This window comes from Ictalurus furcatus, chromosome 18, assembly GCF_023375685.1.
Source record: "Ictalurus furcatus strain D&B chromosome 18, Billie_1.0, whole genome shotgun sequence".
Taxonomy (NCBI): Eukaryota; Metazoa; Chordata; class Actinopteri; order Siluriformes; family Ictaluridae; genus Ictalurus; species Ictalurus furcatus.
The window spans coordinates 23326391-23349856 of NC_071272.1; the positions used below are offsets into that span (position 1 = coordinate 23326391).

The 23466-nt window shown below is 43.4% G+C and overlaps 1 protein-coding gene and 1 long non-coding RNA gene across 2 annotated transcripts; one reads left to right on the forward strand and one right to left on the reverse strand.

Moving 5' to 3' along the window:
• Positions 1 to 7245: 7245 nt before the first annotated feature.
• On the reverse strand, positions 7246 to 22201 carry pafah1b1b (platelet-activating factor acetylhydrolase 1b, regulatory subunit 1b). The gene is made up of 11 exons (XM_053648201.1): positions 22052 to 22201; positions 16721 to 16939; positions 14692 to 14776; positions 14477 to 14551; positions 14086 to 14292; positions 13093 to 13261; positions 12613 to 12715; positions 11121 to 11349; positions 10912 to 11013; positions 10611 to 10767; positions 7246 to 9546 (listed from the first exon to the last, which is right to left on the reverse strand). The coding sequence occupies exons 2-11, from the start codon at positions 16750 to 16752 to the stop codon at positions 9473 to 9475; spliced, it is 1233 nt and encodes a 410-aa protein (XP_053504176.1). The 5' UTR covers positions 16753 to 16939; positions 22052 to 22201; the 3' UTR covers positions 7246 to 9472.
• Positions 14539 to 16474, forward strand: LOC128622028 (uncharacterized). Its single transcript, XR_008388347.1, has 2 exons — positions 14539 to 14583; positions 16085 to 16474. It is a non-coding gene; the product is annotated as an uncharacterized LOC128622028 (long non-coding RNA).
• Positions 22202 to 23466: the final 1265 nt, after the last annotated feature.

Here is a 23466-nt window from a genome sequence, read left to right on the forward strand (position 1 = left end):
GCTTCCGTGGATCCTTTTTCAGGCACTGTAGATTGCAGCGACGTAGGGCTGGTGTTGTTTGAAAGCTACTGGAGAGCGATTTTTCATGGCTATATATATATGCATGTCGGTCATTGTGATCCGGAGCCAGAGAGTGTGTTATTCCTGAACTTTCCACTCACACAAGCTGACATTATTTATAGACCATCTTGTTTTTGAGGTTTGGATTAAACCCGTTCGAATGTGATGGGCTAATAACTATAAGACACTATAAGAATAACAAATATAATCATTCGTGCATCTTTAGTAAGCATTCTATCCTGTTCAGGGTCAAAGTGGATCTGGAACTAATCCCAGCAACAAGTGGGTGCAAGGCAAGAGCAGTCACCCCGGATAGGAGTGGCCCGTCCATCTCAGGGCATCATGCACACACACATTCACACCTAGGGGCATGTTTTTGGGAGGTAGGAGGAAACCGGAGATCCCAGAGGAAACCCATAAGGACGCAGGGAGAACTTGAAAAACGCTGCCCGGACAGTAACCAAAACAACAACAACAACAATAATAATAATAATAACGCACGTGCTGCGGGGGTTTCCTCCGGGTACTCCAGTTTCCTCCCCCAGTCCAAAGACATGCATGGTAGGCTGATTGGCATGTCCAAAGTGTCCGTAGTGTATGAATGGGTGTGTGAATGTGTGTGTGTGTGTGTGTGTGTGTGTGTGTGTGCCCTGCGATGGATTGGCACCCTGTCCAGGGTGTACCTCGCCTTGTACCCCATGCTCCCTGGGATAGGCTCCAGGTTCCCCGCGACCCTGTAGGATAAACGGTATAGAAAATGGATGGATAATAATAATAATAATAATAATAATAATAATAATAATAAATAAATTAATTAATTAATTAATAAACTAAAAATAACAACGAGGCTCTGGCGAATCTTCATTTCTAAAACTGAAACCTCTTTCTCTCCCTCCTCCCCTCTTTGCGTCTCGAAGTCGAATTTATTCGATCCGTAACGCCAGTCCCGCGTTTTCCAGACGCTCTTCCAGGCCGCGCCTCGTTTGCATATGATTAAAATGCGTCAGCCCGAGGCAGCCAATCAGCGTGCAGAACAACACGGCGTGGTCTCCGTCCACATGGGCGCCCGCTGGGCTGCAGCGCGCCTTATTTGCATGACGAGCGCGTGACCCGGCCTCGCCTCGCCGCCCTGTAACCTGTCAATCACGCTGAGTCTGTTAGACACGCCCAGAACCACGTGATCAGGCTTAGATTTTTGAACGGTGGCGTCGTCAGAAACACGATAGGCTACTATCAAATAAAACAACACGGGAAACTAGTACACGGTCACAGCTCTGGCAATAAATAGCAGTAGTATGCAGTAGCCATGTTGGCTCTCTTACACAAAGCACTTGGAATGTGTTAAATAGTGAACATTTAAAATCCCTGAACATAAAAAACTGACAGTATACACTGTATGTCTTCATTTGTTAGCTACTGTATGAAGGACTAGTAAATCTCTCTCTCTCTCTCTCTCTCTCTCTCTCTCTCTCTCTCACACACACACACACACACACACACACACACAATTACAATAATAATAACAATGCATGCTCCGCTGGTGTCCGTGTGGGTTTCCTCCGGGTTCTCTGGTGTCCTCCCACCTCCCAATTGGTGAATTGGCTACGATAACTTGCCCCTAGGTGTGAATGAGTGTGTGCGTGGTTCCCTACACACAGATGTAGTCCCACTTCACACCCGGCGTTCTCAAAATTCACAGCAACCCTGATAAAGTGGATACGGAAAGCAAAATCCCATTCCAGATGTATTCCCGTTTTCCTGTTATAATAACCCCCATTCTTCTGGGAAGGCTTTTTCCACTAGATTTTGTAGCGTGGCTGTGGGGATTCGTGTTCATTCTTCTACAAGAGCATTCGTGAGGTCAGGCGCTAATGTTGGGTCAGGAGGCCTGGGGTACAGTCGGCAGTCGGCGTTCCAGTTCATCCCAGAGGTGTTCAGTGGGGTTGAGGTCGGGGTTCAAGAGTTCTTCCAGTCCAAACTTGGCAAACCATGTCTTCATGGAGCTCGCTTTGTGCACAGGGGCATTGTCAAGCTAGAACAGGTCTGGCTCCAGTGAAGGGAAATTGTAAGGCTACGGCGTACAAAGACGTTCTATACGGTTGTGTGCTTCCAACTTTGTGGGTGTGATGGACGGGTGTCCGCATACTTTTGGTCACACAGTGTAACTCATTGTGCTGTTCACTGTCTACTCTAACACTTAATAACATTAAACTAAACAATGTCAATCTCACTTCACTGCCAGCTGGACTCATGCCATCTAACAGAGACATGCGGAGATGAACTTAGACCTCATGATGATCAGCTGACTTAAAAAATTGTTTTTTAAAAAGTATAAGCCACATAATCAGTGAGCAATCGGTGATAGACTGTGAACATGATACAGCTATAAAGCCAGTGAAATGCTCGAGGAGTTACATTTCAACAGATTCTGCAGATAACGTAGGTTATAGTTATGGCATGTGAGGAGCATTACGTGAACTTTCCTCCACTGTTAACTGTGGCTGAAAATAAAGGCACCTGTTGGAGAGCTTATTGTGCAGCAGCAGTGCAGGACATTTCACATCATCACTCCAGCCATCTGTATGAATGAACGTTGGCATGGTAACGCACTGACAGAGAGGAAAACCCTGGTCGACCAGGAAACAGTCACAGAATCTCCTCCAATCAGCACAGCGCTTTGGAAGTGCGTCAGTGCTGATGTCGCTCTAGTGAAAACACAAATGCCCACACACACATGCTGCAACAGTAGACATAAGGCATAAGTGACAGAAGTGTGAGCACAAGCAGACAACCAACACGCATAAAGTCTCACAAAAAATAACCATGAAATAAACTCTGCAGTAGAAATGCTTTTACAGTTATAGTGTGCTGTCACAGCACATTATAGGGAGGTCGGTTGGTTCCTTCCTCATGTCTGCCTTATTAAAGCAATTACGGCCTTGGTGAAGAAAAGATGGCATCAATTTTATACTCTTTTGATTTGGAAAAAAATAAAAAATATCAAAAGAGTAGATTGATTAGTAGTAGCTGATTAGATCATTTCCTATTAAAGTAGCCAGTGAGTGTATAAGAACTTAATACAAAATATCTATAATATCCTTGATAGACATGGGCTGTGATTTCTACCACTGTTACTAAATTAAAACCTGGCTATAAAATCCATGCCTTTTGGTCATTTTTTTATTCACCTGGGGTTTGAGTTTTCATTATGAACTATGAACAAAAACGCATGGATTGTGAGGAGACCCAAATATTAAAACAAACAAACAAACAAACAAACAAACAAAAAAAAACCACGTACCTTTAATATGACATGATCCAGTTTATATTACTTAAGGCTTAGAGCCCCCTCATGTGGTGAGTCCAGGAACTACAGAGTGATTTCATGCTACAGCATGTGCTTTGCTTGTCTCTTTATCAAGGGCAAACTTAGTCTAATGTAAAAGGACTGATTATTTACAAATGCTCTATATTTTAATACCTTGACTTGACATCACTCATATCTGAATGTGAAATGTGCTCATTTGAGGAGAACCTTGACATGTAGATTAGAAATATCAGAGATAATACACTCCGTATTCACTCACCATACAGTACAGTCTTAGAAAAAAATCAAAGAAATCTTCAAAACGTAAAGGGTTTACCCTTAGCTATCCAAAAACGCCCTCAAAGAACACATGCATATACACAATATACATCATGTTCATCCATCATCGGTGTCAAAAATATGCAATGAGCGCTGGGATAGAACAAACGTCCTGATATTTCAGCTTAAAAAATAACAAGTTCAAAATGCATTACACGATAATCAAGACAGGACAAGAATGCTCATGCATTAAATATGCAAAAAGGAGTTGCAGTGTATTTCAGTAATACAGTATATAAACCCAGTGTATAGTTGTAAATAATGGATAATAAATTAATTCTTGCGCAATTTATTAATTAACCCTTTCATGCACACGTAAAAAAAAACAACAAACATATGACGCCATATGAATTATGACTTTTTCTAAATATCACTTACAGTATATTAAAAAATACATGGATGGCCCATGTGTAGGAATACTATGAGTGAAAAGAAATGAAATCTTCCAATTTCAATATTTATACACAAAAATTGTTCATATTCAGGTCAAAAACAGAGCAACATTCTTGACCTAATATCCCTGAACTCGGAACAATTTACACAGTTTAGGACTGCTGGACGATAAAGCTGATTTCGGAGGTTTATAAGGAATAAAAGGTTTTAGAAAAGCTCCAGCGTTTGTTAGATTCAGCGCGCAGTGTTTTACACTCCATTGGAGATTTTATTTTTAGAAAATCGGTGAAGATCAACCAGAGACGTGAGAATTCTGAAATCAGCAGAAATCAGGATAATGATTTATTTTAAACTGTAGTAGTGGAGGATGTTTATATATATATTTTTTTATATTTTACTATCAACAGCCTGAAGGTGATTGTTCATAAGTGTGGACGCTACGCAGGAAAGATATTAAAAGCATTTCTGAAATGACTTCATGCGTATGATGGAGTGGTCTCAGAGGAAGGCTGTCTTCTCTGTCACGGTCTGCAGCACAGCTGGATTACGTCATGCCAGTTCTTCCGACAGAAACCAGCCACTAGTGGGTGCACCTTCAAGACTTTATTCAAAGTGTTATCTCCTTCCCATGCGCTCATCAGTCATCAGGACCCTGCACGATACACCCCTACGAGCCTTCCCTTACAACTCATATGTCGATGCAGATTCCTTTAACGGCTCCTACCTGCATTCGTTTACACTAAAGGAGCCGCTCTGTGTGGCGTTCCTTTTTCAAATCCAAGTCACTGAAGAAGGTGCTCTCTGTCTCTCAAAACATCGTGTCAGACTCCTCCCTGGGATGAATGAGTTCTGAAGAAGAAACAGAAAACCACTGATAAGAGTCCTTTGGCCTGAAGGGTTTACTGGTAAATTTGGCGTATATTTGGCGAATTGTAATCTGATAATAGGAAACACTAGATCAATTTGACTGTCCATCCATCCATCCATCTTCTATAACACTTATCCTACAGGGTCGCGGGGAACCTGGAGTCTATCCCAGGGAGCATGGGGTACAAGGCGGGGTACACCCTGGACGGGGTGCCAATCCATCGCACGGCACAATCACATACACGCTCACACACCCATGGACACTTTAGACACGCTGATCAGCCTACCGTGCATGTCTTTGGACTGGTGGAGGAAACCGGAGTACCCGGAGGAAACCCCTGCAGCACGGGGAGAACATGCAAACTCCACACACACACACACACACACACACACACACACATACACAGGTCAGCGGCAGGAATCAAACCCCCAACACTGGAGGTGTGAGGGAAACGTTCTACCCACTAAGCCACCGTGCGCCCGATATTATCACTGTAAATATGACTATACGAGTCAATACGAGCAATTGTACCAAGTGTACCGTGTTGTTATTTCTTATCTAATCATTTTCCCCCCCACAGATATATTTCTATCTTTTTCCTGTATAACGCTGATTGCATTACTGACTGCAGCACGGCCATTTATATCGCATTTATATCTTTAACTAGCGACTTTGCACACACTTGAGGGAACTGAGGAGAAAACGCTGTGCAATTACCCCCTAGGGTGCCCTTACAGTGGAGAATAAACGATGCAGTGACCTATAGGTTTTATCCTATGTGCCAGGAAACAAGATGAAGTGCCCTAACGGCGTCCTTCCAGTGGAGAAAATGTGAAAATCATCCCTACATGCGAGAAAATCTGATGCCGTGCCCTCTAGATGCTCCTACGTGCGAGAAAATGTGCCCCTCTGTCTGTCTCTATAGTAGGAAAAACAAACAAACCAAGAGAGAATGTCCTCCAGGCGCCATTTTAATTTTCCTCCCCTGTTCTTTGGACAGTCTGTGCCAGCTCCAACGATAATCATTAATTCTCTTGGAAATTTACCCTCCAGTAGATTTTTGTTTCAAGCCAGAATCGAATTAATGTCCACTAATCTAATCGGTAGAGATGCATTAACTGGTTTGGCCAATTTAAAGTGGAGTTAAACGTTGGTAGAAAGGTAGATCGGCGATCACTCGACTCCACGTAAGGTCATATTCGTCTTTCCCAGCCTGTGAGATCGACCCGATTGGATGGGTTCAGTGTTCTCGCTGCTCCGACACACCTTTATTAGCCAGATACTTACAGTATATAGGTTTATGGTTGCTAGCAAGCAACGCAGCAATCTTTCAGAACATGGATCGCTGCCATGAAGAGATCATAAAATCATTCACGAAAAGAATACTAATATAATGCTAATATAAACAAGCAGCGCACTCGTACGCTTAAAAAAAAAAAAAGCACGATGGTGTCTGTTAGGTTGTTTCCACGGGAGCGTTATTGTTTGCTTTTAGGAAGTAGGTTACGGCTGAAATCACCTTTTTACCCGAAATCCACCGGAGCCGTAGTTGACCAGAAAACGTCCTGACTTCCCGCTGTTGTCTGACAGATAACGGAGTACGGTTGTAAACATCTAATAAACTGAACTTTTTTAAAAAAAAAAACAAAAACATTTTTATAACGGCACTGAAATGTGCTTTGCATGTTTGTGTAACACATTAGCGGGTCAGTGAGGTCAGGTTGGATGTTTGTTCCAGTTCATCCTAAAGGTGTTCAGTGGGGTTGAATTCACAGGACACTCGAGTCCTTTCCATGTCGACCTTAAAGGGATAGCGCTCCCAGAAATGAAAACTCGGTCATCTTTTACTCACCCCGATGGCGTTCCAAAACCGTATGACTTTCTTTCTTCTGTGGAACATAAAAGAAGATATTTTGATAAATGTCTCTGTTTTTTTTTTTGTCCATACTGTGGAAGTCAATGGGCACCAAAACTGTTTGGTTACCAACATTCTTGAAAATATTTCCCTGTGTGTTCCTCAGAAGAAAGAAACGCATCCAGGTTCGTAACGACATGAGGGTGAGTCAACGATGACAGGATTTTCATTTTTGGGTCAACGATCCCTTTGACATACAATGTCGTCATGGAGCTTGCTTTGTGCACAGGGGCGTTGTCGTGCTAGAACGGGCTCCAGTATATTCAGTGAATGAAATTATGAATTGCATTTCGTAAAGCGCAAACCGACCACCGGTCACTTATTAATGAAAAAAAATAAGTGAATAAATCAGACGCAAAGGGATTGCTTTATATTTACAGTTTTTATTACTCTTAATTATGTTGCAAACAATGACATCCAGATATATTGGTACACAACTTATATTTTGTCAGTGTATATGTGAGTGAGTGTGAGTGTGTGTGTGTGTGTGTGTGTGTACGAGTGAGATCACAAAAAAACAGAATGAAGGTCTAGGGGGCTTCAGTATATTAACAAGGCATAGAGAGCAAACGACTGGACTCGGAGCGAACTGAATGCACAAACCTACTGCACATACAGCGAAGCTCTAAGATCCTTTCACATGTCCACTGATACGACATACAGAGCTTTGGAATAGCAGAGGCCGGGCCTATACAACCACCGTTAAAAACCGTCACAACCGCGTGCACCTCCTACGTAACTCCCTTAAGGTGCTTAAAAAATCCGCCCTAGCTCGACACGATCCGAGGGAGGGGTTTCTCACTTCACGTTCGTGTCGCTTCTTTCTAAATCGTTCGGTCCGTGACACGACGGAGGTTCGTTTACTACACGACTCGCGCATACCTGTCCGTCAAAAGGTTAACGCAGAGCAGCCTATTGTTATTGCACTCGTTGATCTAGCTAGGAGGCGTCTTTATTTCGTTACCACGCACGCGCAGCCAGACTCGGCGGGTCCGTCGGTGCAAATTTAGTGGACGAGATAATTCGCATTAAAGAAGAAAGAAACAAACAAACAAACAAACAAACAAACCCAAAGTGTCGAGCTTCCCTGATTCAAGACAGTCTGACTAGGTAGCTCGCCCTGCACAATGGCGCGAAGCGGTACCGTTGAGAACACATGCTGGAAAGCTTCTTTCAGTGGCAGCTGAGCCACACACACAAACACACACACACACACACACACGTCAGAGAAGAACACACCACATGTAAAGAAGCTGCAGAAGTGGACTGATGAAGCTGTGACCGTGCGATACGTGGCCTTCCTCCTCCCCTCCTCCCACGTGTGGAGGGTTAAAAACCCTTTGTCTCAGAGAGTATTATATGAAAGATGATGTGTTCTGTTTAGATATCTATTAAAAAAAAAAAAAGAGCTGATGTATAGATTGAATGTTGTAAAGCTTCGATGAGACATGTCTGCTAATAAACATGGCGGAATTTGGTGTCCCTTTGGAAAATCTTGCTTCGAACAATTCCTTATATACAAGGACAACAAGCACCGTTATTATTATTATTATTATTATTATTTTAAAATTCGGCTGCTATCCTACCCTCTAGCTGTCAATCAACCAAGTGCAAGTGGAGGACAATGGCGACGAAGACGTCAGAGATATGTTGCGCACGCAGGACCAAAAAAAAAAATTAAATTTTAAATCCTGCTAAACACACACACACACACACACACACACACACCTCCTTTAAGAAGTGCACTTCAGTATAATCAGGGGTTTACTATCAGACTGCTGATTTATGGTTTATTCCCGAGACGTCACTTACTTGTGCGTCATTATATACAAAACCGTATAACTGGGCCGAACTGCTCTCAATCGAAATCCTAAACAAACCAGGAAATCCTCCCTCTCTCTCCCCCCAACTGTTCCAGAAGCATCCATCTAGCTCCATTTATAGTTCAGAGACTTTCACACATCTCAATCTTAGAATTAATGAAGACTGTACAGCATTTAGCACCTAAAATACATCAATAGAAGTCCTTTAAGAGGACAAACATCCAGTCCGATTTTAATTTGCTTTAGTGACAGCACTAAAAACAGCTTCTCGCCCTCTTCTCTCTCTCTCGCTCTCTCTCTGAAGCATCAGCGGATCATGAAAGAAAAATAAATAAATGGGAAGGGAAAAAAAAGAAAAAAGAAAAGCGAGCCTGGTTTCCCCGTGCCCCGTTCTGAATTCCCCAGAAAGGACCGTTCTGCCTTTTTGTAACTCGATGCTTGATGTTCTTTAACCCTTCAAGATGATGGTAAGCAAATAATAATAATAATAATAATAATAATTACAGTATACAAGTTTGGGATTCACCATGCAAGAATACTTGTTTTTCTTTTTTCTTAACTTATTTTTCTCTCCTTGTGAGGGTGTCTTATGTAACATTTAATAAGCTCAAAACTACATCCAGAATAATTTACATAAAAGGACAATAGTTATTAGAAGAGCGCTGGATGGGGTGGTAGCCATGGTGATGAGCGCGTCCCGAAGGACGAGTGTCGTGGCAGGGAGGAGGAGTGGTGGTGGTACGGAGGAAGGGCCGGGGCGAGCGAGATCAGCGGCATTCCCACACTTTAACTGTTTGATCTACGCTTCCCGTCACCACGTAGGGGGAAGTCTTGTGGAAATCTGCAGGGAAGAGACGAAAGGAATTTACATTAGTTAAAAAACAAACAAAAACAAACCGTAAGCAAAAGCTTCCTTAAAATGTATTATTCCCCTAACAATTTCCCCTTCTCCGTCTGTCACACAAGCCCATTTCCTTCACTGAATCGAAACCTCGGAGAGTGGCTTTTGAATTTAGATTCTCCATTCGACGGTAATTAGGTGCGACACGTCTCGAACACGCGTGTGCGCCGACGTTTCTTCAGTTCCTCGCTCACGTTTCCAATTTGAGTTCCTACCTGCAATTTGTTCCCATTTACGTTTTTTTTTTTTTTTAAACAAAAAAGGAAGACACAAAAAGATACACAACTTTACAACGTCTCATTAAAGATGCACAGAAACATTATGAAGAAAGATAAAGCTTGGAAAGGAAGCAGCGGCGGTTGTCCGTGCTTCCGGTGAATGCGCTTAGCAAACCCGGTTAAACTGTTCTGCTAATCTACTAACGAAGACGATACGAAGGCTAGCATAGCATGTACCGTGCTAATCAAACAACGACATTTCCACACAGATTACAACGAGATTGTGGCCAATTAACTATCGCTGATTGATGATGATGGTATCACCCGTGGCTTTAAGTGGGGCGGGGGGAGGGAAGGGGGCGTGGCCAGACATACGCATGCAGTCATGTACATGTTACATCATTACAGCGCTGAAGCTCATTACGAGTCGGGTGCAGCTGCTAATCGTAAGCATTTTTATTAACGACTGATACATTACTGATAAACCAAGGTTCACCGAACTTTGGAACGTTTCTGCGCGTCTCCAGCGTTCGCACGCGTGTGAATGGAAGTCAATGGAACGAGAAGCGTAGTGTCCCAAGCTAGTTTCTCCGTTTCTCATCGGAACCCTGGTCGAGACACCACCAAAAGAGCCAAACTGCAAGCGACTTCGTGTTTCACAGAGCGAAGGTAGAGGAACACGCGCTTCGCCCGAGCCTGATAAAGTCGGGGCGGGCCCCCCTCCCCCCCAGAGGTGATGTCACAGTGCATTGAACACACTACAAGGAGATTCTAACGGAATCTCACCCATAGAGGTAACGAAGTGTTCGTGGGCACTCAGGGTCTTCATGCAGCGCTTGTTCTTATAGTCCCAAGTGCGCAGGGTCTTATCGTCGGCACAGCTCACGATGAACCTCCCACCCGGGTGGAACAGCACACCACGCACCCAGTTGTCATGGCCCACCTTTGAAAGTAGGAGAAAGAACGCGTTTGCGTATTTGTTAAGCCAGTCGTGGTCAGGAATATGTTTCAAGGTTCTTTCACATGGTTGTAAAATGGTAATATTTTGGATTGAAACAAAAGAACCAAGGCATCAAGGTTAACTCACAAGTGTCATAAGGCACATGCCAGTACTGACATCCCACATCTTAATGGTTTTGTCTCGGGATCCAGACAACAAGAACGGACCGGGCTTACCGCTCTTCTTGTTCTACGGAAAGAACAGGAAAAACAACTATTTATGGCCGTAACACGCTACGACAAGCAACTACAACCGGTGAGTTCTGAATCTTATTGCGAGTACATAAACGGACACACCTCCGAGCCAGTGGCTTCCAGTATAGTGGGGTAGGCATTCTCCGGAGCCCAGGAGATGCACTCCACGACATGCTCGTGCTCCCGCAGCTCAGCTTTGCACTCCTTGGTGGCAGTGACCCACACACGCACGGTCTGGTCGTTGGAGCAGCTGGCCAACAGCGTGCCGTCCTGGTTGGGCCGCACCATCCTCACCCATTCCCGATGACCCGCAAACGTCTTCACACAATAACTACACACACGGAAAATTTCTTTACTATAGGTTTTACTCTAATGATTATATATATAGCTCTAAATTAACTTTCTTTGCTTTTGTAGTATTTAAATGAAACCCTGTAGCATTTCCCCCCCTATAGTGTTTAGTGGAGCGAGAACACGAAAAGCGCTCTCGGGGTACGGACCAAAAACCACCGGTCCGAAACCAGCTGAGTGAGGTCGTCTCGGTCTGGTTCTAATCAAATCTCATTTCTGTGTTCGATTTTTACGTCTCGCTTGTCACCGATGTCCAAACAGGTGTTTATCGACGTCACTGCTGTCGCGGCTGAATCTTACTTGACCGTATCGAGCGCTACGTAGGTTCTAGAGCGCCGTTATTTTACATCCTTAATAAGGTCCGTGTTCAGTGAACAGGAAAGAGCGTGTATTTGTACAGGGCTTCGATAATACGTCGTTATTCCTGCGCGGAGGCGAGTGGAAGATGGCACCCACGTCGAGGCGGCCACGAAACCGCAGTGGAAAAGCAAGCTCGGAAAAGTAAAGCGAGCCGAGTCGAGTCAGTGGAAAAGTAGCTGAACTCTATCCTGAATTTGATCCTGAAAATCAATTAGCGCAAAGTCGACCGGAAATCCGGTGAGTAGATACGAGCTGCCAAAGTGAGTAAGTGGATGTCCGGCTCATCAGCGACCCTTCACAGATATAAAACGCTTCCTGAGCCGTGAAACGAAAATCGGTTGCTTCTCTTTATGCTATACTTTGTGGTTATAGTTTTACTGTATTGACCAAATTGCTGCTAGAACCTCGGCTCACGCCAAACTTAAATAAGGGTCAGTGTCACTCCTGTACTCTAGCGCCGCCTCTTCGACATCGTGTTCGGACACCGTGTTCTGAACGGCGCGCGGTCACATGACCACGTGACGCAAAACATCCAGGTTCACAGTAAATACAACCCGGTCATAAACAAAACTAGGTCCTCCGGCGGTAAATTTATTGCTGTCCAGATGCGAGACGTGTTTTATCGCTGAGAATTACAGACGTCTCCCTGATAAACTAATCCAACACGAATAGGGCTAGAGACTTACGTTTTTTATTTCTTTACGCAAATCTCTCTCTCAAAAAAAAAACAAAAAAAACCCAGTTCAGAATTTATACTGCATGCTTTATGATAAAGTGCAGCAACGTGCAGATCCTTTTCCTGCCTAAAATATTCACACCCACTTATAAACAGTCAGCTCCCAGTCACTGGTCTAATCAGACAAATCAGACCTTCTCTACTCACCCAGTGGCCACCTCCCACATTTTAATGGTTTTATCCCTCGATGCAGACACAATATGATCACCATTGGGCATGATGGCGACTGATGACACATTGTGGTCGTGTCCTAAGAAAAGAGAACACAGGGTCAAGTATAATATACCCGTTTAGACACCGGTCAGTGTCTAAAACATCCGTGTCTTTCCAGAGTGTGAACCCATGTAGGTGCTATATTTAGATTAAAATAATTATCAGCTTAATAAAGACAATCAAGAGGGGGGAAAAAAAGGAGCACGCTTTCATCTACGCGCAGGGATTAATGCTTTTTATTTTTGTGATCCTGCCTGCCACAAAACAAACATTTCCATTTCTGTTCTGAGCCCACTGATGAAATAGACAAAGAAAGTAACGCGTGCGTATATTATTTTATTTACGCACCACTCCTGACAGTTATTTTAGCATACCCGTGTCCACCGGAGCCGTATATTCGCATGGTTCGCTCACCGTGCATGGTCTTGATGCATTCGAAGCCCTGGAAGTCCCAGAGTTTGATGGTCATGTCTGCCGAGCAGGAGGCCAGCAACTTTCCGGTCTGATCAAAGGAGATGTCTTGCACCGAGTCCGTATGACCCTTCAGAGTTCTCTCGAAGTCTCCCGCTTCATAGTCCCACACCTATACACACACACACACACACACACACACACACACACACACACACACACAAAGGCATTTCTTAGGTCAAGAGTCCACTCATGGTGTGATCATCTCCATCTAGTCTCCTTGCCGCTTGAGGGACGCGTCCATCTACAACACAGGATGTGAATGAACCGGTCCGCCATAAAATCCTGGACTTCAGATAGACTATCTTCTTATTCGAGTAGGCTAGTCTCAAATTTTTTATTTTTACATTTTTTTTTTAAAGGCATTCTAAGTTAAATATTGTGGTAAAAGTACGGCAGATTAAAATGACTTAAATTAGACCTTATTTATTCTATTTTTGTCTATTTACAGTGGCATCCAGTGACACATTCCTACAATTAATTTTTTAAAAAGAAGAAGAAAGAAAAAAAAAAAAAAAAAAAAAAAAAAAAAAAAAAAAAAAAAAAAAAAAGAGTCCTAATCTATGGTATTTACACACACAAAAAGACACATGAATGACAGATTCTTGCATCAAAGTGTTAAAAAAGGTCAACTCTGCTTCCTGTGAAATGTCAGCGTCCTCGAACAGACACGGCAGGAAGGTGCAGAATCCTCTGCTCAAAATGGAGAGCGGCTAAGGTGCATCTGAGGCCCAGAGAACTGCTTGCTGCGCTGTTGCTCTGGGTAACCGGTGCATCGTGACCGTCACCATAGAAACACCCGGTGAGTCAGCACAAAACAGCGAACGCGTGTTCTCTGGATGACACACCGGCTTAAACGGCAACACCACGTCGCGACATATAAACACCGTCTACTCTCCCGGAAGAGCACACTGTTGTTGTTTCTTTTGGACGTACCTTAATTGTGGCGTCTTCCGAGGCAGACACCATGACGCTGAAGACGGGATGAAAGATGACGCGCGTGACGGGACTCCTGTGTCCGCTGAGCGCGTACTTCTCCGGGGGGCGCGGGATCCACTCTTTGGGGTCCCTTTTCTGCCCCATGGGCCCTCCTAAAGTGATCTCCTCTTTAGCTTCGTTCAGCTTGGACTCCAGCTCCATCACCTTAACAGGTAATATAAGACAGGGAACTACTGATTCAAGGATCATGCAGTATTCTGAGGGTCACACCAGGATAACAATCTACACTTGTCTAATGTGTGTGTGTATATACACATATATATGATACAAGCTCACACCTACAACATATACTGAACAAACCAGACTAACCTGACATAGGTGTACTGACCTTCTTCTGTAATCTGATGACTGAAGTCCATTTCTTTTCCAAAAGGCCTGCATACTTCTTATCTAATTCTTCATTCTGGAGAGCGAATCAGGAAACAAGACCATGTGGTAATTACATTTAGGGATACTAGAAGCATTCGATAAAAAAAAAAAAAAACTCATTCAGAGGATCGAGCTTGATTTGTTTGGGGTTTTTTTCAGGTGAGTTAATCTTACCATATCTAACTCTGCTTCCTTCTTAAAAACAGAATAAGCCTCTTCATAGCCATTTGATCGGAGGTAATCCGCTATCGCTCGATTTCTGAAACGACCAGAGCTTCCGTTCAGCTCACACCAACAGTGATATATATATATAAAAAGATATCATGTAATATTACATTATATGACCATTAAAAATAAAGACATCCTGATTTAGACCAATAAATAAATAAAACTGTCATCTTTGCAAAAAAAAATAATACTTTTTTAAAAATGTCGTCATGGTTACGAGCGCACGCACGGCTGGAGCATGGAAGTGTTCTCAAACGACGCCGCGGGAAGTTGAACCGGACCCGCCGACACAGAGAAGCGAGCAGATGGACATACAGACAATCTCTGTCTTTCCAATGCTTCATTATTATGTAAATGGGCTTCCAACTCCTTGAGATGGTGGTGAATATTTTATAAGCTGCGCATGCGGCTAAATTTAGATGGGGGTGTTAGAACTGCTGCTTAACCCTGCTTAAGTGTGGCTTCGGTGAGAGTAAATATATATAAAGTCACAATTAATTAAAAAAAAATCCAAACAAACAAAACAAACAAACAAAAAAAAACACACGCACACAACACCTAATACTAATGCGCAGTTGAACGCTCGAATCTGATTGGTCAGAAGGCGTGCGTCATTTCCGTATATGCAACGGCACGGCTCGGAAAGCGTTTCGGGCCGTAACGTAAACGTTCTAATATGCTATTGTTTCTATAGTAAGAGCTGATACACTAAGACTAATAATAAACTGATTTTAAAAGACGTGTCGTTTAACAAATTCAATAGTACAATCGTTCATGCGGTGGCGTTTCCTTTTTTTTGGTTAGAAGACTTTTATTTAACATTGATGGGAGGAGTCTAAGCGCTTCGTAACCAGTTGCGGTGCGTTGCGAAGTGATCAGGACAGGAATGTGTACAGGATAGAGAAGTTTACGCTTTCTGGTTTCTCAGTATAATGACTAACTATGTTTTGAGAGAGAGAGAGAGAGAGAGAGAGAGAGAGAGAGAGAGAGAGAGAGGACGTTCTACGGCATTAAATCTAACTCTAAACCGTTATAATATGTGACGATTTGTCCGTTAATAAATGAAACATTGTACTCATTGGCAAATCGCTGTGGTATACACGGAATACACGGACGCACTACGGGCCGTGCCGTTATAGGGAACTAACGCACGACAAACTTACAGCGAAGCATCCGAGATCCTGTCTTGAATATTTAGCGTAACAAGCCTTCGCAACAATTAAAGCGTGGGAAGGGACGATCGGTCTGTACGCTGGTTCTTAATAATACATTCTGGGTTGTTCGGTTTTACGTTTTCACACTTTTTTTTGTGTTTTTTTTTCCTTTTCCCCCACCTCAGACCCAGGAGCGTTTACACCGAGAGTTCGATACGCTTGATGAAGTGTGAAAGCTGTTTTCAATCCCGGGAGCAGTACAGAGAACAGATCTTTGGTCCTCTTGGTCTGGGGCCAAGCAACGTGATCGCTTCAACTTGTCACGTTACTTCCTGTTTCAAGTTGCGTGATGAACGAGACCGACACTGCGTTTGTAGGTCTTCCTGTTACACGAGCACGCCATGTATCCAAACCTGTGATTACGATCCCCACCCCAATAACGAGCCCACGGTCGGTTCCGAGTATGAAAAGTATGATCGTATGAAAACGTCCTCAGGAATTTAGGGTTCGTGTATGTGCTAGGGTTTTGTTTTGCTAGCTCAAGCATGAAGAAAATGAAGTCATGCAACAATCAACCCAAATGGCCTCAGTCATAGAAGTCGTGTATGAAATATTAATGCTAACTAGGTCTCTTATGAAGCTCCTTGAGGTGTAGACTGTGTGATGACACGACGGCTTTGAAGGAGCAGGGGAATCGTATCGGAATCGTATCATATTTGCGGGATTTGTGTGTCTTTGTCGAGATTTATTACTGAGAAGGTCCTAAATCCAAAATATCGCTACGGACACAGGATTATTAGCAACCAGGATTGTGAACTCACAGCTCATCTCGTTGCCTCTGTGACAGCACCATGATGGCAGGTGTACAGGGGCGCTGTCTCTGCCCCGGTCAGGGAGCCTGTAGACGGTCCTCAGTGCGCTCAGCAGCTCCTCGCAAGATGGACGCACGGGAGGAGGGACACTCGCTCCGGGTCCTGGCGTCACTCGATCTCTCAACCGTTCACCTCACAGAAAAATCAACACTGTGTTTTTCCTTTCATCTACAGAGAAAGAGGGGGGGGAGGGGGATAGGAGGTCAGCATGTCATCTCTGAGTCCTAAAATCATACACTAAACATGGATTATAATACCCTATGGACTAGTTTAATTCCGAGATTAAGCCGAACTGATCTGATTACTTCAGTCCATGGACTTTCCACTGCACCGAGAGGCAAAGACCTATGTACTCCTATGCTATTGTAAATGTAGAGGGCAAGGTCCTACAACCACACCACTACCGGTACGGTTCCTTCACAAGCGTCGGAACTAGACGTAGCAGAGGAAACAGATACTTAGGCCCCGTTCTCGCCTGGAATTAACATGACCCGATCGAAGTACGGGTGTCTCGATGCGTCCCGGAGAGCGACGAAGGATTGCGTAATAAATAGGCCGCATCTGTGATTTAGCCTGGAAAATATGCAAACGTCGCGAGAATTTGGACAAAACCAGATGCTTTTCATAGCTTCTTCGATTGAAACGTTTCAAGCAGCCAGTACCGGTACGAGACATGACGTATGGGACATTTCTGCCTGGAAAAAACCCCCACTTAAGACCGATGTAATCGGCGTGCGCGATGCCCGTCCTCCAACCGAAATGACGCGCGAAATCCGACCGCGAGCAATCGGCGAAGAAGCGTTCGTAGCGCTTGGTGAAAACGGCGATGCGTTTCAGCTGTCCGCTCGAGATCGGATCACTCCAGACTCATGTCGATACCAGGTGTGAACAGGGCCTTAAATCTCTACGTCTAATCCAGGCCTCGAGGTGACTGAGACAAGGTGTACGGTGGGATCGAGTGGAGAAGGGTTATGGCTTTGTGATCTCTTCAGCACAAGAACCTGCAGACATCCTCCACTCGAATCTGGAGGATGATGTCTAGAATAGCTGGATGGAGGTGAAATCCACTTCGGGGTCCAAGCCATGTGCGCACACACAAAAATAAAAAAACCCCAAGCGAGTTATTAATAATGAATCGGATCTTTATAGCGTACAACAGTCCGAGTCATAACTCAAAGGTTGGTCATAAGTTTTCGCTGAGCTGCAAAACAGCTCGTGCCAAGTCTGACATCCCGTCCAGATAACAGGTCGTTATGAGTCGGGACAAAACCGAGAGGAAAAAAAAAAAAAGCGTGAAACCAAATTTATTTATTTATTTTTTTAAAAATTCTGCATAAATATATCTGTTAAAGCCTCATGCACTCCAACAGGCGATTCCCAAACCAGTTACGTTTTGATCTCTTTATGAGAATCTTGCTGTGTCTGGACACCAGTAAATGGGCATGAGAAGCTGTAAATCTTTACTGCGGTGAACTTTGCCTGAACGTCGGCAAACATTCGCGTCACCTCTTTATCAAGTATGATATGCGGTATGCAGGCTAGACCTGTGTAGGCACGCCACGCCGACAACTCGAACGTCTCAGAGTCAGTCGAAAAACATCAGCTCGTCTAACGACATCTGAATAAAGGTCGCCAGAGGTGAGCTGCAAACGCCTGTACAGGAAAAGAGCTTTTCGTTATACGGTCCCAGCTTTAAACACGCTTCACGTCGCGTAGATTAGTCTTTAGGTTAATCGGTCAGGTCGGCTCGACGTGCGAAGGATTTTATTTTTAAAACTCTCTTTTTGACCCCACCCCAATTCCTGCCTTTGACTGACAAGAAGCGCGTCCAAACACAAACTAGCATTCCAGATCGGAATCATATATCCATCATATATTCCAAGTCCACCAATATATGAATGCTAGCGAACCATCTGTGTGAATGAACCAAAATATAATCACAAGGGATGGGCGATATGGACTTACAACTAGATCACGATATTTTCAGGTATTTATTGCGATAACGAGATCAGTGACGATATAAGTATAGCACCGTGAACCACTGGTTTTGGTGACAACTCATAGCTGTGTTAATGAGTCTTTATTGATCACATATACATTTCAGCACAGTGAAATTCTTTTCTTCGCATACCCCAGCACGTGAGGAAGTTGGGGTCAGAGCGCAGGGCCAGCTATGATACAGCGCCCCCTGGAGCAGAGAGAATTAAGGGCCTTGCTCGAGGGCCCAACAGTGGCAGCATGGCAGTGCAGGGACTTGAACCCCCGACCTTCTGATCAGTAACCCAGAGCCTTAACCGTCAAGCCACCACCGCCCCATGATCTCGAGAGCCTCAGAAACACAAACGTGATCTAAATTATAAAACCGATTTTCTCTAACCAAACCAGTTCCAGATTGTAGAGTTACAGTAACTCCTCGTTTAGCGATAAACTTCTCCTCGGCTTCGTGTCCGCCTTCCGCCGTACTCGTTTTCGCTCTGCACGTGAGCTGCGAACGGGTGGCAGACCGTCGTGCGCAGAAATACTTCATCAACTAGGCTCTATCGTTATTATCGTGGGGAGACTTTCTACCGGTATATCGCAAACCATAAGATAGATATCGCCCCATCCCTAATAATCACGCAAGCGAAACATAAAAACGTCGTGTTGACAGTCATGGGTACAACTTCCACTGGATTTCATAATCCTAGAGTTCCCACAGAATAATTTACACGTCATGCTAGTTAGAGCGTCGTGTTATTTCTAACCACGAAAAAAAAAAACCCTCAAAAAAAGCGGTTAGCATCAGCTGATACTCATCAGTAGGACATCACTAGACGGCGAGACGAAATCTGACCACGGAGAGCCGTAAAGGTCCGTATGCAAAACGGGATCACGTTAGGCTTGAGTGGTATAACGACATAACGACATTCGGTTTTCTGCCTAAAGAGGAAACAAAGGGTGAAAATGTTGACCATGTGGACATTGGACAACTGATTTGCGAGAGGACTACACAGAAAATGTACTCTTTCCAAAAAAAACAAAAAACTGTCTCCAACATCCAGCTGAGTTTTTTCTCTCTCCTGCCACTGCCAGCAAGCAGTTCCCGACCGCACTGCTGGTAATACTCTCCTTAAACATGAAATGGTGGAAATGCCTGCTTTCCTGTCTTTTTTTTTTTTTTTTAACGCTATCCATTCTGGCATCAACGAAATCTGTTTGGGGGGGGATCAATATCACACAATCCTAGGATCACATTACAGAACAAGATAAGCTCATGGTTATGACAACGGCTTCATTCTGATTCAAAGGAAACTTGTTAAAGCCTAAATATTTGGTGGTACAGCTGTAGACAGGTGAGTAAAGAGATCTTAAAAACACCATTGAAGGCATTTCTTCGATCCAACCGTGCACTACTATGCTGTATGCCCTTGAAAATATGATTACACCGGTACAGTAAATGATGTGTGTGTGTGTGTGCGCAGAGGCAGGCTTATCTATCCAATTTAGACACGGTCATAGGAAACGGCTTCAAAAACGGGCGACGCCGTGGATGAAGATTAAAGCCCTCAAGAGGCTCAGGATGCTGACTGCACCTCACCGTCTCCTCTCCACGACTTTTCAAAAGCCAGAAATGCCCGACACGTGCGATTTCCCGAGAGCTAGACTTTCATTCCGACAGACACGCCGTAGTCCAAAGACACCCGGGATGCTGGTGCGAAGAGATTAGAAGCGGCGTCATCGAACGAGACTGTCTAAGCTCATCATGAAAAGGTTTGTGGGGGTTGTTTTTTTTTAAAAAAAAAAAAAAACACAACAAAAAAAAACAGACCACGTATTCCTGCAAGGGCAACCTGACGAGGAGGACATTTTGAAATAAAATGGGCGAGAGGATAAAAGAGGCAATCAGTAGTGCGACAAAAACAGACCTCAATATATTCCATCCAACACATGTTGAACGAACGTCCATGTCCAGCTTGGAAGACACACACACACACACACACACACACACACATATATATATATTCTTTCGAACGTCCTCTGTGTCAGACACCAGACAAAATCAGATTCTTCTAAATCACCAGATGTTTACTTGTGACTTTATAAGAAGATCTGCATGCGGCCTGGTCAAAGCCAAAGTCCTCTGGTGAAGATGGGGCTTGGGAGGAACATATACACATATAAACATAGCAGTGAAAGTGAAAACGTAAAGCTGGTAACACTCAAGACATTTTCCCCCGTCACATTTAGTCCATTTGACTAATATGAGAAAAAGACTTGGAGATCTCGGAACTTACTATAAACACAGGAGCTGACACATTTATCTAAAGCAGTACTAAAACGTACATTTAAATCAATCATTCTCCCAAAGCATGTTTTTAAACCTGTATCTCATTAATAAAAGCACAAATTAAAAGATATGAACTAGCAGGCTCGCTTGCTTGTTTGCTTGCTTAGACACAGACATAGATAGAAAGATAGATAAACAGACAGCTAAAATGAAGCACCTTTGACGTAATTACTACCGACTGCAAATATTTTATGCGCTTGTACAGATTCATAATGATCCCTGGAGCTCTACAGAGAGTTTTCAGACAGTCTGGACATGTGTATGAACGATATTATAAACAAATATCCATATTAACCGTTACGTTTACGCTAACGTTACACGCCCTTGCTGGGTGAACTTCACAGCTTAGCATGCTAGCACCGGGTACCAAATATAGACCCACCTCAAAAACATCATCATCATCATCATCACAGGCAACACCCAAGCTAATGCTAAACATACGAGGTCGTTAGAAACGTACAAGAAATGTCAGATGGCAACTGCAACTAAAGATAGATAAACATCTCGGAGCGCACGTCATCTAACCAGAACGATGATAATAATGATAATCATAACCGTTTGATAGCTAGCAAGCTAGCCGAGTTAGCCAATTAGCGATTACACGATTAACTAACATCGCCGGGTGGCCTTCACTTGGTTAAGTATAAATATATATGATCTGGATAAGCATTAATCTCCATCGGAGCAGACAGATTATAAACGCAAGAGATACACGAGTGGTTTTGTGTGTTGTTTTGTAACACTGACGCCCTGTTATTATTATTATTTTATTTTTGCACTCGCTGCCCGTCCGCCATTTTGAGATACACACCACACGGAGACGGCACATTTCTGAAGCCACATAGGCGATTTTTTTTTTTTTTTTTTTGAAAAAGCAAAAAAAAAAAAAAAAGAAAACGGACTCCTTTCCCAAGCAGAATCCAGTCAGATATCCAAACCCGAACGTTTCTTACCTTGCTGTGTAAAGCGTCTCTTGTTGACAATGCAGCACGAACATTAACTGATTAAGACTAAGCTCCACAACAAAGTCACTTCCGACTCCCCGGTTCTCACTCAGCCCTGTTTCTCCTCCTCGAGCTCTGCGCCGCAGTCGCCTACGGACGCCGTGAACGCGCACGCACACACGCACGCACGCACGCGCGCGCGCACACAAGCACATAGCGTTATCGGGGGCGCGCTCAACGGTTCATTCTCAGATCAAAACTAGCTTGATGTACTAATCCATAACAATAGCCCTACTATTAACTCTAACTACTGCTAATTTTGACTTTTTTTTTTTTTTTTTAAATATATTTTAATGCCAAATTAAGGAAGTTCACATTTAAACATACACCCAGTGTTCGGTTTATGAGGTCTACTGAGTATGTAGCTAGCTACACGTATTTAATTTTTTTTAATGACCCTATGCTATAGATCACTTCGTAGGTATAAAGTTAATGACTTATAGGCCATCTGTTGATATGTGCAATTTGTCAGCCTTCACTATCCTAAGGGTGTGAACCTCAGGCTTCGATAAGATTTGGATTCTTAAGGCAACAATTCGATATTTTACGATATAAGGGAATCTGCTACGATACGATACAATTTTGGTTCATAAGTTAATGATGTGATATTTGTCGATACCACTGAATCTGCAACAATACGATACGATTTTGATTCTTAAGGCAACAATTCGATATTTGACGATACCACTGAATCTGCAACAATACGATACGATTTTGATTCATAAGTCATCGATTCGATATTTGACGATACCTCGGAATCTGTTACAATACGATATGACTGATTCTTAAGGCAACAGTTTGATATTTGACGATATAAGGGAATCTGCTACGATATAATATGATTTTGGTTCATAAGTCAATGATCTGATATTTGACAATACCACGGAATCTGCTACAATATGACAGAGTTATGAGCAAATTGCCTTGATAACCTATGCTTTTAAAACTTATTATTTTTTGACACACCAGTTCATTTCAGATCAACTTTATTATCATCGTACATAAGATTTGGATTCTTAAGGCAACAATTCGATACTTGACGATACCATGGAATCTGCTACAATACGATACAATTTTTCATTCTTAATGCAACAATTCGATATTTGACCATATAAGGGAATCTGCTACGATACGATTTTGATTCATAAGTCAACAATGTGATATTTAACGATAGCCCTGAATCTGCTATAATACGATACAACGTGTTTTTTAATTCATCAGTAAGCGATTCAATATTTGACGATACCACTGAATCTGCTACAGCAGTGGTTTTCAAAGTGAGGGCCGCCAGGGGGCGCCCGGGGGGCCTCAACAATTTGGTGTGCCCATCCCTCCCACTAGTATGTTTTCTCTTTCTCACTCTC

Bases quoted from the DNA above. Each gene is read 5' to 3' on its own strand.
- pafah1b1b (XM_053648201.1), bottom strand. From the start codon at position 16,752: ATGGTGCTGTCACAGAGGCAACGAGATGAGCT. The intron at 14,293-14,476 runs GTCAGTACACCT...TTACCTGTTAAG, and splicing joins TCATCAGATTACAGAAGAAG to GTGATGGAGCTGGAGTCCAA. The intron at 11,014-11,120 runs GTGTGTCCGTTT...TTCTTTCCGTAG, and splicing joins TGGAAGCCACTGGCTCGGAG to AACAAGAAGAGCGGTAAGCC.